Source organism: Trematomus bernacchii, unplaced genomic scaffold, assembly GCF_902827165.1.
Source record: "Trematomus bernacchii unplaced genomic scaffold, fTreBer1.1, whole genome shotgun sequence".
Lineage (NCBI taxonomy): Eukaryota > Metazoa > Chordata > Actinopteri > Perciformes > Nototheniidae > Trematomus > Trematomus bernacchii.
This window is the reverse complement of record NW_022987698.1, coordinates 4,836,371-4,850,426: the sequence shown is the minus strand read 5'-3', so window position 1 is coordinate 4,850,426 and position 14,056 is coordinate 4,836,371. Positions and strand designations below refer to the sequence as shown.

Here is a 14,056-nt window from a genome sequence, read left to right as displayed (position 1 = left end):
CCTCTGTGATTCAGAATTGATTCAAAGAGAGATTCATCATTGTGGTACGAGGAATCATTCACCATTAGACCCCAACAGCTCACATTAAGAGTCTCACGAGTTTGCTCTGAGAAGGACATTGACAGCACAGACTGTTTACTGGTGAAGGAGGCAGGCATTCTTTTCTCAGCTGTTCCAACAGATTCCATGGCAACAGATGGGAGTGCTGAAAAGCGTACCTGGAGGTGTGATGTTGCACCTCTGGAAGGATGTCACACCTCTATCACACATACTTAATAGATTATATGATTTCAACTACAACTAAAAAACACAACATGGAGACACTGTAACGGAGCATTATTCTAACTGACAAAATGCACCTTAAATCTTGAAGGTATTATTAATGCGCAACTGCATTTACCCTTTCCAGATCTAGAACTTAAAGTTCACTTTTCAGAGACTGGAAATCCTACAAAAGATATTGCAGGTTTATATCCAATAGTCTTTGCACACCGTGACAAGATTTTTTCCAAATGCACAAGTGAAGGGGAAAAGTCCTTTGTCCATACATTCACAAACCCAGGGTTCAGATTCAGACCTTTCCTATAATTCCCCCACACACTGCTCTGGATGGTAATTACTGATATGAAACCTGCTGTACAGCAGAGTATGTAATTAGACTTCTAACCAGTGGCACAAGTTAACGACCAGACATCTCTTTAATGACCCAAGAGAGAGAAACACAGTATGCGGTCTCTATCAATTTACAGAATGTACTGTTTTCTGTCAGGAAGAGGAAGACAAATCAATGTTGTGTGACCGCCAACCTGTTACAAAATGCCTCCAACTACTTCTGATTTATGCAAGCTATAGTATGCTTGAGCGTGGTGTAGAATGAGAATATGAAATCGTTTTTTTCAAATATGATTCAAGTTGACCCATATTTCTCTGCACACAGGATCAATATTAACCAGAGCATATGTTCAGCATGGCGTTTTCAATACAATTCTATGAGTGGCTGACTCAAAATTGCATTGACTATCTTGAGGCAATAACAGGAGTAACTTCTGGAATGTGAATCAATGGAAATGAAATTAAACACATCATCGATGCTTGAATTTACTGATTTGAACCTTTCATCATACAAATTATTGTTGAAGCAGCCAATTTGTTGTGCTTGTCTGAGCTGCATATCTAGTAAGGTTTTCTTTCTTAGAGGATACTTGCTTGAAAAAAAAAAAGAATAGGTATTGGAAAAGTGATGAGATGTAGGATTTTATCACGGATGAAAAATAGCTATTTAATGACTCACAATATAAAGCCTGATCAAAAAAACTAGACAAGAATGATCATGCAAGAAAGAACATTTATCTGGTATTTATGCATGGGAACATTATGATTTATTGATACCTTAGTTGAGACTGTATGATTAAAGTGATTTCATTTTACATTTAGAGCATATTTTAAGGATTAGCAGGATAATATTGACATTCATTTTCATAATGCCCCATGCCATAAAGGACCATCTCAAATGATAAGGCTGGTTGGAAGTAAAACAAGATGTCAGTGTCTTCAATATCAAAGCAGAACAAAGCAATGTGTCCAGTAAGCTATAAGTCAAAGGAAGCAAGGAGACTATTAAAAGCCTGGGAAAGCCTCATTCTCTCTTTGCTACCAAGCACTACTATGAATCAGTTGTTTATACGTGTGTGTGTGAGTGCTGGGAACATTCAGGGCTGTTGACCCTCAGTCCAAACAGCAGCCGCCCACTCATTATCAACCAGACCTTGGCTTGTCTGACCCCTCAGTTCAGTCCTGGTGGGAGGAAACCTCTGCAAATATAAGACTGCCTATTTGGCTACCTTGTCAAAAGAAATCAGACACTCTGCCTCTCACTCAACATCCAGAGTTTAGCATTTAACACCATCAATTGCAAGACACGTGATCCTGAATGATGTTTCAACTCCAAACATCCCAAATAAAGCCCACATGTTTACAGTAAGCAGAGCCTAGAATAAAGGCAAAGGGCAGGACAGGACATTCAACTTATAATTAACATACACACTATGGCAGTGGGGAGGGCTAGTTCACAGGACTGCACATTGCCTCATGTGTGTCTCCAGAGGGTTTACACTCAACTCTAACCAATAGAGTTCTGGTGTAGCTGTAAAAACACTTCAACAGTGCGAATGATATGAATGAAGGCCACACTTTAAAAGGGAACATTAAAAGCTAAAAAAGTAACTTACTCGTGGGCTTTGTGTCTGTTATGTGTCTGTTATTCTCCTATGTCATGTGTGTACAAATGGTCAAGTGTTCCATGCTATTGCACAATTCATCTGTGGCCATTAATGAGGCACTTTTGCAAGACAGTACAAGTGTTGTGACACAGTACTCACCCAGCAGCAGCAGTTTCACTTCTCTCGCCGCCTTCTCCCCATCGTCTCGGAGGTTTTTATCAATCATTTTAGACCTCTCGGCCGCGGCTTTATCTTCCTGACTAACCGTACAACCCATGGTTCCTAGTGCGCGCTTCAGGACTGCTGCTTAGTGGGGAAATATCACCTGAGAAATAATGTATCGGCTGAGTCCGAAAAACCCTTATTTAAGGGCTGAAGTTGGGTAAGGCGACTTCTCTTTTTGGTGAGAGGCGACAGGGGACTAGAAACATAGATTTCCTCCTGCAATGTGAACTTGGATTTCTAACAATTCCCCAAAACACACTTGGTTGTTCAGTCACTTCACCAGCATTTGTGGTTTCTTGTCAGAGTTGAGAAGTTGTCCAGCGACTCAAGGAACTTTTTTCTAACGTTTCACTTTTAGATAAAACGGTAGTTCGTACAGTCAAACAAGAGAGCAGGTTAAAACACACGAAAACAGGAGTTGAGCAAAAATAAAAAGTATTCCAGCTGTTGAAAACCCGAGCACACACGGATTCCTGCTGCCAGTGAGGATACCGCACACACACCACACACTTTTCAGATGATATTTCTCTTCACTGCTCTGTATGTTTTTTTGCTTTAATCCCTAGTGCCGTTAAGCATTCTTCCCCCGCGTTGAGATGTATCACGTTTGAAGCCACACCCGTAGCCGCCGTGAAGTTCCCCTCTGTCCGACTAACAGAGAGACAGCCCGTCACCTCCCAGCTCAGCAGCAGCAGGGCCAACCTTTACCAGGAAGAAACGCCCACTCCCAGTGCTTCATGGGAAATGTAGTCAAAGGCCTACCTTTTGATGACTGTGTTCATCAAAAGGTAGGCCTATTAGAAAAAGCCTCCAGTGCCCCAAGCGTCAAGGGTTTATGTGATTCCCAAAAGAAGAGATAACAGGTGTTTTTAGTTTTTTTAAATCCTACACATTGGTGAACAGCTAGCTCTATTAACCAGTAGGCTACACTTTCTCAACCTAGGTTAGCCTACTGTTCTTTTTTCATATTGACCAAATACAGAAATAGGAAAATACTGAAGTTTGTTTTCTTGTATCAAAGTAGACTAGTAGCTACAAACCATTCTCTGCTATGTTGTTGAATTAACGAAAGGAAGAGTTGTTGATATTACTAATGCAATCTAAGTGTAATGTTGTAGACCAAGTAGTAGCAGCAGCAAGACAGAGCCATTTCAACTACTACCAAATACCAATATAAATAGCCTATTGTTGAATCTGTAATAGTACTTCATATATTACACAAAACTATTTGTCTATTTCAATGTTTGAACTTAAAAAATATCCTATCCTGAAGAGTTATTTAACTGAAGCCTTTGAGTAAATGTAGTTGGGTTAAAATATATACTTCTGACTGTATAAAGGTACAACTGACACTTATAAAGATATCATACTTAAAATATATGTAATAGTTTAAGCATCTGTTCTTTAAAAAAAACAGTAATAAAAACCCAACATTGTTACATTGCTTGATGGTCATAACGCCATGCACAGCTGATGCCTACAACAGCTCCATAGTGTCACCTAGTGGACTGGCCACTTTTATTACACAATTTATCTACCACAGTCTTATTAAAATCCAATTATGTGCATATTTATGCCAAAGACAGACGATGGTATTATTGCATTTTCATACTCAATGTATTGCATACTCAAATCTAATGCTAAAATGTCCAATTGTCTCACTAATATCAGTAATCTCGACAAGGGGCTGAAAAGTTGTTGAATTACCTAATTGTTTCAAATGTAAAGAACAGTCAGACAATATTCAATCTCCTGTTTCTGGTTCGCCACATCTGACAGAAGAGGAGAGATCAAAGTTTTGTTACCTCATTATCTTTATTGCAACATTGTTTACAGTACAACAACTGCCAGCAACATATTAAAATATATAGAGATACAAGAAAATCGACATGAATCCAAGGACAAAAAGGTTTAAAAGCACTTTGAAAATGATTACATTTAACATTTTAATTGGACTAAATCTTTAATTGCTATTTACATTGTACAAACTAGATATGCATATAGAATATAAAGGGTATACATTTATATACATTATTTATAAATGCTGGCCAATGTCAATACTTATTATGTTACTTTTCAATCATACACATTTCAATAAATCACACAAAGACGGAGACTTATAACACTGACATCTAAATAGAGGTCCTCAGAGATCATATCAGCCACCAACACAGTGTATCCCCTAACTTTGCTGCCTGAAGTTAATTTCATTTTTGTGTGTGTCTTGTGAGGTTTAGAAGGGTGTTTATGTTTGCATCATTGAAAAACTCACAAAGGTCAAATTAGGAACAGGAAGTTGGGGATAAATATAAGTATTGCATTGGTTAAACAACGCCACACAATATGTTATGCCCCAGTGGCTGATTTGCATGATTCACTCCGCATACAAATACATAAAGACAATATCTAGATGGTAAACGAGGGATTAACAAAAAGTTTGTTGTGTAGCAAATTGACTGGACAATACTCACATAGCTTTTCAGCACTCACTGTACTCTGGTGTAATGGAGTTTATTATTAAAATATATTGATATTCAGACAAGTAAACCAACTCACTATCAAATCCGAGTTAGTAGGTTTCTGTCTGCCAAGAAGCAGCAAGGAAGTCAGAAACGACCCAAACTATACCACTGATCATACGCCACTGACTAAAAAAACATGAAATCAATAATTTGACAGGTTTGTATTTCATCACTGGTCAGATTCAATCGAATAAACATTAAACATAACGTTTAAAACAACAGCGAAACTATCAATAGAGGGAGACAAACACTTAAATTATACTTCTGATCAGAGTATATGTCCAGGTTTAACAACACTAATGCATATACGTAGGTACTATAGTTCAATTACATTGGAGCCATGTTTTCTTTTATTAACAACACGGACACTTGAACACCTCCAACAGTACATCCAATTAATTATTTGTATCTACAGAAGGACCAAAGGGGGAACATAATGATGGCAGGGGCTCACAGGTGCACTAACCTTAATGTTATTTCAAGTAATGTTTGAGAAGACATCCATATTATACCATCAAAACATTTGCTAATTTTCTCGTAATCTACATTAGATTGATTACTTCACCAAAGATTTCGGTTTACAAAAGATACATGCCCTTAAATCACATCTGACTAATATGTGAATTCCTCACATTTGCTTTGTTCAACTTGTTAATGGCTACAAGAAGTTGTGCTTATCAAACGGAAAGTCCTTTTGCTAGCCAACAAGATTGTTAACGAGACAGAAGTCCCATGTCTGTGTCATTTGTGTTAGGGATCAAGCTTGTGCTAGACACTAAAATATTTGCAGACACCAAACTGTTGCTAACGACTTAATTAAGTGACCCTGTTTTTATTTTGTTATCTCTGATCACTTCCAGTACATGTTCATCATACAGGTAAAAATGCTCCCTTCTCGATCATTAAGAACACTGAGCGGTAATTTCTCTTCTTCTCATATATCACTTATACAATCCACCTGATAAGGTTTTCAGTACCATTTTATCACTTTAATTTACACAGTAATACTTGGAGAAAACTGTGTACATCTAGGCAGTGTTTTATGTAGTGATCTAGAGAGCCAAGAACCATTAAACAACGGTCATAACCTGAAACCTGCCTCTCTCATATTGATCGCCTCAGAAAGACCAAGCTGAGGATTATCAGTCCATACTGCATCATCTGAGGTTTTCATCAAGTGCTTTATAATAATAAGAAAATATACATCTTGATCATATTGGAATGTTAGAATAAATGTGCTATATACCACATACTTTCAGTGGTTGTACACCCTGCTCTGTCAGAGGTGGTAATGATAACACCTCCAAACCTTAAAATAACCACCAGCAGCACAACTTAGTGAAGTGAGCTAAAGGCTGCACACTTAAAAGAAGCAGCTCAACACTTTCCGGTATTTATGCTAAGCTAAGCAGCTAGTGTTAAGAATTTTCTCTGCAAGAAAAGTATTCACTAATCTGTGAAATACATTTTCACTTTTCTCTGCAGTTGCAGTGTGGCAAACATGTAGTTGTTGAAATAACTTAATAACAATAATAGACATCATAGATAATTAAACATCATAAAATAATTGTCTATCATTCAATATATTTTTGTCAATCTACAGTTAAAATGGAGGGGCCTCAGGTTGTGTATTATGTGTCGAATAGCAGTTTTCAGATCAGAGATCATGTTAGGGACAACACAGAGTTGGTAAGAGGCGGCATATGCTCACAACCAACATCACAGGGGAAGGCATATAAAGACAGCAGCTTTGTAAAGTGTTGCTTTATATTCTCTTACATCCACCTATTTCTATTCACCTATCAAGGCACAGCCTCCAAATGTCAACAACCTATTATCAACTTTCCAGGAAAGTCTACTGGAATGGATCGGCAGTCACTGTTTGGCAGGATGTACAGTACAGTGTAATGTCATTAGGGTGAGAGCTTTTGTGGAGAAATTGAGAGCCTTCCTGAACTCTAGACTCCTTCTCTGTGGCCGAAATTCTCTAATGGAGGAGATAGGGCATCTTCAACGTTGAACATCATTCAAAGTAAAAACTGTAACATTACAACATAGATCTAAATCAACAATATAGAACCTGAAAGAAAAACATGGAGAGTGGTGCCTAGTGACCACTGCTGGCATTGCTGGAGCCAGATGTCCAATCCAAGATGATAAAGCTCAGGCTCATGATCATAAACAGGACGCCTATCGTAGCAAAACAAACGGCCTAGAAGAGAGGAGGAGGGGTCGAGTTAAAGACAGTGACAACAGGATGGAGAGATCATTAAGTACACCGGATGCATCCTTTTCCTAATATAACAATATTTACAGTGACGTCCATAGTAAACCATTGAATACCTGTGTAAGCATTTTAATAAAATCTTACATTATTAAATAGAAATAGATGTACAGTGTTTAACATATAAATATCATTACAACTGTAAGCATGTTGTACTATATACTGTCTTATACAGTAGGCCTAAATTATATAAATAAATGGCATATTCCGTTATTTTATATACTATACATTTTTTATATTTATGTATATCTGTAAATAGCAGTTATAGTTACATGTTTTTTTAATATATGTGTATTTCTGTGTATATGCATTGAGACTAATGCTAAACTGTTATATTCCTTGTATGTTTAAAAATACTTTGCCACTAAAGCTGATTCTGATCATTCAGCACATTACATGTCTATTTTGTTCCCATTCACTGCAGAGCATCTTAAACATAGCATCTACAGAATACTGAAGCTAACCCTAAAAGAAATACAACTGAACTTAATTTCCTGGCATTCTAAAGATATGCTTACCATGACTTTGGGAAATGAGGTCATTGGCTCCTCTTCTTTGGGTACGATACGAAGGTAGAAGACAGCAGGGAATATGAAGATGAGACAAGGGGCAGATGTGGCACCTGGAAAATCGACAAAAAGCCCAAAATTATTCATGAAACTCATTCTCGATAAATTCTCTGTCCCTTCAGTTCTCATTAATTGCTGCTGCAAGTCGAACAGCACTGTGTGATGATATGGAAATTAGTATGAAGGGGGAATTAAATGTGTTTATTTGCATGCAACTGTTGTGGAAGCATTCTGCTCTTTGAGTTGGAAATGATGAGAAAAATATTAAAAACAGACTGTTTCTGGAACATACAGAAAGAGGTTTGATATGTATGTGAAAATATAAAGGAGAATGTAAATATGATCTATGTTGTCAATAGGGTCTCTAAATCAAAACAAAGACAAGTGCCGGTGTCCTTGAGTTTGACATTACAGTCAGCTTCTTCCGATTAAGATTACTTTAGGGTTCATCCTTCAGGATAGTTTTACTGGGAGTCTAATTTTCTGCATGGATTTGTTTCTTCTCAAAAACATGAGAACCCACTTAGTGAAACTGGTCCAACCACTGAATAAATCACTTCTAAAATCAGTGTTTCTCCCAAGCTCTTCGGCTGCTTTTGCTCGTCCCGTTTCTTTCATAACTAAAGATCAAGACATCCCATGACTATATGGTTAAAATCAACATAAAAAAAAAAAAAGATACTATAAAAATGTGACTTAAAACTGGATAGAAAGTAGATGCATGACAGCTTCTGGCAGACAACCACAATGCTAACGCAACGGCATTAGAGGCCACCAAATGAAATGGACAGTTATCTTGTTTAAAATGAGTAACTTCTCTAGGTTTGTTAGAAACATTTGTGATAATGTAAGTACACAACCTCGAAAAAATATATATGATAGTTTAGTCATTTGTATATATTTTAATGCAGAAATGTTCCATAATATATCTTTGGAGATCACTGGACACCCTCTACTAGTAACTTGGTCTGTCTGAATGTTTGTGTTTTAATGCATCAAAACCACCCATCTCCCAGGGTTCGTCTAACCTACCGATGATCCCAAAGATGCCCAAGATGTTGGGGGCAAAGATGACCAGCAGGTTGATGAAAGTGAGCAGAACAACTGCAATGGCAATGTGACGTGGCCAGTTGAAGGTTTTGTTGGGAAACGCCATTTGATTTATTGCTCTCCGTACCTTGTGAAAACGAAAAAAGGCGATTGTCATTGGATGAGGAAAAAATAACTGCTTTAAGGTTTTTCCAAAAGTGAGTGTGAACACTGAAGCTGTACTTACAGGAAAGAGCACAATGGGCACAGTGAGTGTGACAGCCGTGAGCACAGCCACGCGCACGCACAAAATCAAAGTGTCATACGGATCGATACGACTGTAGGTGTGAAGCAGCTCTGCCTCCACTTCACCTGAAAGAGATCAGAGAGGAGGAACATAGAATAGGTTCTTCTAAGAACAGCTGGTAAAACATCATTTGTACTGAATACATATTAATTCATAAAGATATATAAGTATGTAAGTATAATATGAATATTAACTGGTATGTTTAAATCTGTATAGCAATAAGAACAATGTAGAACTTGGACTTTAATCACATCAAAAATAAAGGTTAAAATAAACTACTATTCTTATATATCAAATAAAACCTACATTATTTCATGATGCACTTTTTTATGCAATAGATTACATTAAGATCTACCACATGACCACTAGAGGGGGTAGAGGCATCATGATGCTTTTCAGTCTTCAGGACTACTGTTCTGCAAGGACTTACTGTATCTTATCATATATACTGTATATATATATATTATAATAATGTGCTAATATCCTTGTATCCTCTTTTGAAAGCAAATCACAAGAATAAATAAATAAAAATCAGAAGCAAATGAGGATGTGTATAAGGTAGATAGAGACAGGATATTCTGCATTTGGAGGAGGACAAGGCCTCACCATAGAAAGTTAGGTATCCAAAAAGAGCAGCGAGGAAGTACATGCAGTACATGACTGCAATGGAGATGTTGGCCACATGCTGCATCTTTTTCTTGGTGGGACTGAAATCAGAAGATATTGCAATGTGATGTCACACACGCAAACATAAACCAACACACACGCACGCACAAACCCACAAACACGCATTCACAGAAAAAATACTGTATATGCCCTTATAGAAAGCATTTAGCCGAGTTACTAATACAATACCATCTTCAGCTGCAGGCTACATTAGATGCAGGAAAATTACTCAATAACACATCCCTTTTAATCTTAGGAAAACAAGCAACAGTGGTTCAAAGCAGGATGATACATTTGAAATTACATTTAAAAAAACATGCTACATTGTACAAGCAGTGCCAACACATTTCAAAACAAAGCAGTGCATGTGACTAGAATATGATCAGCTAAGCACAAAACAGAAACAGTGGCTTTCATCTTTGTTATGCAACTGATTTCTTGTCCAAAATGTATCAGGGGTTTCCCATCATGAGAACATACTTGCGCAGCTCTGTGTAGATGGGCAGGACCTCGGGGTGGCACACAAAGGCGAACGCCAGGATGGGGATGGTGTAGGCCGTCTGAAAATGAACCCCAACAGGTCACCATAGATACAGCAGCACCATCCCAGACGTCTTACCACCAACCTCGCGCTTTACAGCCCATTACTCCCTCGGACACATCACAGAGAGCTAATTGTTTCCCTGTGATTAACTTGGGCCTGGCTGAGGACCAGCTTTAGCCTTTTTAAGAATGCCTTACTCGTAAGCTGCTAAGCAGCTGGGATTGGTCGCACTAGCCCGGGTTAAGTAAGCCTCACACATCTTTAAGGGATGCTAATAAAGACTTGATAGGAGCAATACGTTTTTGTTTATGCTCTGAAAAGTACAATAGTTTCAATTTAAGTAATGTTATGATACAATGGAACAAATGGAAGGATCTAGCTATGAGAGACCTTCTACAGTCCACTCCTGTTGTGAAGGTAAGTGCTAAGTGTTACAATTAAGGGTACTTAGAGAAATGTCAAGTAATTCCCACTTCATTCATTACCCATCTTTATGGTCAACAAAGGGCAAACTTGATGATCTCACTGTTAGTACAGAATGCCAAAGCAATTTATATTCCTCTGCAGGAGCAGACAGCTCAGGGGTCACCGTACGTTTTTTGAGCCTTGCATTAATCACAGACTAATGTCGACCATTAACAGCTTGATAAAAGCCCCAATCTCCTCCTGAGTTCAACTGAGTGCTTCAAACCAGATGCGATTTCCATGCTTGCATTGTGAACTGTCACTGGCAACATGCTGAAGATGACTCAAACATAAGTTGGTGGCTGTCAGTGGTCATGGCAGTGGAGGTGGATTTGCACTTTCAGACTGAGTGACATGCGTTAAACCTACTTGTGAGTTGAGGTTGGCCATTTTTGGAATACAGGAAGGATCCGGATCTCCACCAGGATCCATGGCACTGACATTCAGCATACTGGCAGTGCTATTGAATGCAAAGTCCGAAAATGGACACGGGGTATTGAACTTCTTGTAGATGACCTGTGCAAGGCAGACGAGAGGCGTTAAGAAGAAACAAAGGCTCTAAGACACGGCTAGCATAAAGACAGGCAGAAAATATGGCACAGAAAAAAAGAGAGAGAGGGGTTGGGAGAGAGAGAGAGATTCATGGATTACAGCCTGCACAGCCAAATCTAGGTCAGAGAACCGACACAGGCTGGAACTGCAGCGTGCAAACACTAGTCCATGGCAATGAGAGGAGAGAGTGGGGAATACTAAAGAGATGATGGGATGGTGAAAGAATTCTTGTAACAGATCCCATTGCATCTGAATATGCTGCCTTGGTGTTTCTGCCAACAGAATTGAAACAAGAAGAAAGACATCATGTCTAGTTAACATGCAGGTATACCAAGAGGCAGAGGACGTACCGAAATGAGGAAGAAAACCATGCAGCTCAGGGAGAAACCACTGGTGTATCCCAGGTATCCTAAAACACAAACGCTTCATTAGCATGTCTCTTCTTCAGGATAACATGGTTATGCTTATTCTCAGATATATGAAGAACATGCAGAGTAACTCTATTAACTAATCACCAGTGAGGAAAATATTTCTGCTGAACTATATCTCCTGCTGTATGTTCTTCAAGCCTCATGGTGAACTACACTGATTTACTGTTCTTGGTGTCGGAGCTCATAACTGGACACTACCTGCACCGACTGGCTGTTGTTCGTGATGTCTCGGCAGGAGACAGACTTCTTAAAAGAGGTCAGCCAGTACGCCTTCTTATTCTCACTTCCAAACTGGCTCTCTCTCTGCTTTTCTTCGACTTTCCGTCTGTGTTGTCTCATGAACTTGCTCATATGAAGCGCTGTCACACAGACCGGCCACATGACACTCAACCAACCTCACAAAAACACATTTCAGTGTGTCACAAGTGCAACGCAGGCTTATTATTTTTAAGGGAGGAAATCCTTGGCGGTCTAGCACCTTGCTGCCAATTATCCGGCATGGCTACTCAATGAATTCAGGTGTGACTTAAAGAAGCAGGGGCATAAGCCATGTACCAAGGGACATCTCAGGAGGACAACAGTGGAATTGGTCACGGAAAGAAGAAGAGAGGGAGGAGAAAGACTCTTCCAGGAAAGATACATCAAATAAGGCAAAGTTTAGCTCTAACATGTAAATGAGCAAGCCCTTAAATAGAAAACTAACACATCCATGCATGGTTCTAAATTGTTACTGAGAAGGTCGCTGAATAAACCTTTTCTGCATCGAGCCCTGCAGGATATTGGGAAATTAATATCAGATACTACTCATATTTGTCCTCAAAAGTTTTGCTGCTTGCCTTTGGTGGCTAACGGTAAATGGACTGCATTTATATACCTCTTTTCCAGTCTTTATAACCCCTCAAAGCGCTTAACATATACAAGTCACAGGTGGCACCTTGCGTTGGGCCACCATGCAAGGTGTCACCTGCTCAAGGTAATACAAATGCACACACATTCATGCACTATTGGGTGTCTGGAGCAATATGGGGTTATGTCTCTTTCCCAATGATACATGGACATGTTGTGCTCCCAATTGTTAGACGACCACCACACTACCTTATAGGTGCTACCTAAATAAACGTGCCTTGCCTTGTGCTGCTGTCATAATAGCTTAGCATTTTAGCTAAATGTTATATAGTAGTACAAAATGTAACACAACAGCAGATTTACAAGGAATCCCTGAGTGAAACATTATTGAGCATCCCACTAAAGGAAGGATGTGATATTATATACTCACCTAGCTGTTTCATGAGAGCCAGTGGAAATATTACTGCAACAGATACAATCATCACAAGGTAGTTCCCGTTCAGGTACCATTCACTGCAGAGACAGAAAGACACAAAGAATACAACCCATCGATTAGGAAGTACTCCGCTTAAACACCCCTCTCAATTAATCCTCTTGAGCATTTGCACTGCATCAGATATTGATTTGGAAGACACAGGGGTAAAGTGGGTGAACAGCTAGAAAATCAGGTACACACAAATAAGGCTTACATTGTGGAAAACGGATTTAACTAATGAGTTTTTTTTATTTTTATGTTGACTACAAAAATGATTCAAACACAATAAGGAGGCCAAACATGCGTCCACCAGAATTATGATCCTGTGTTGTGTGGAGAAGGCTTTGAAACAGTGTTTAAAGGTTCACATTTGAGATGTAAAAGTAATTATCAACATATTTACAATATCTTTTTTTAGGGCTAATAAAAAATGGATAAGAGGTGTGGTGTTGCGATGGGGGATACCGACCTATGACCTCAGTGTGTAAAAAGTCTTAGATACAGCCCTGTTGAGAACTTAATTACACCATCACACTACTCTAGGGTATGATTGAGTGGTTTCATAATGGCGAGGCTGGCTAACTGCGAGTGTATTTTTATTTACTTATTAATTGCACTAGCCATACACAGTTTAACAGCATGATTAATACAGTATATCATTATGTGTTGCAAAGCAATCAATTTACAGAAGAACATCAAGAGAGAACCCATTAAAGGGAAATATTAACCAGAAAGGAATTCCTGGTTTTGGCTAAACCAAAGTGAATATCATTTACTAGTTATGCCCCTTGAGGCTATTTATTTTGGTTTCCACTGACTGACACAGAGTCAAGTGGATACTCACATTCGAAGTATAAACATTGTTACTAAGTGTAGGACATGAGTAATAGATGTTTGGCAAAAAAACATGACTCCGATGACA

General features: G+C 38.7%; 2 protein-coding genes across 5 annotated transcripts in view; both read right to left on the bottom strand.

Annotated features, from left to right (window-relative positions):
* The window catches only part of LOC117489391 (guanine nucleotide-binding protein G(i) subunit alpha-2), a 52,009-nt gene extending 48,903 nt beyond the window's left edge, over positions 1-3,106 (bottom strand). Inside the window, exon 1 of the mRNA XM_034138621.1 lies at positions 2,379-3,106. Coding sequence (XP_033994512.1) covers positions 2,379-2,496 — 118 coding nt within the window. The 5' untranslated portion in view covers positions 2,497-3,106. The remainder of the gene's footprint in view (positions 1-2,378) is intronic.
* A 1,134-nt stretch (positions 3,107-4,240) lies between these two features.
* LOC117489390 (sodium-coupled neutral amino acid transporter 3-like) overlaps positions 4,241-14,056 on the bottom strand; it is a 32,125-nt gene continuing 22,309 nt past the window's right edge. For 3 of the 4 annotated variants that reach the window (XM_034138617.1, XM_034138619.1, XM_034138620.1), the window contains 9 exons: positions 13,090-13,172; positions 11,733-11,791; positions 11,200-11,346; positions 10,302-10,381; positions 9,762-9,862; positions 9,096-9,220; positions 8,852-8,996; positions 7,769-7,872; positions 7,074-7,178 (listed from right to left, as the gene is read on the bottom strand). In XM_034138617.1, coding sequence (XP_033994508.1) covers positions 7,074-7,178; positions 7,769-7,872; positions 8,852-8,996; positions 9,096-9,220; positions 9,762-9,862; positions 10,302-10,381; positions 11,200-11,346; positions 11,733-11,791; positions 13,090-13,172 — 949 coding nt within the window. Of the gene's footprint in view, positions 7,179-7,768; positions 7,873-8,851; positions 8,997-9,095; positions 9,221-9,761; positions 9,863-10,301; positions 10,382-11,199; positions 11,347-11,732; positions 11,792-13,089; positions 13,173-14,056 lie in introns of all 4 variants that reach the window. The other variant, XM_034138616.1, reaches the window with a different exon arrangement.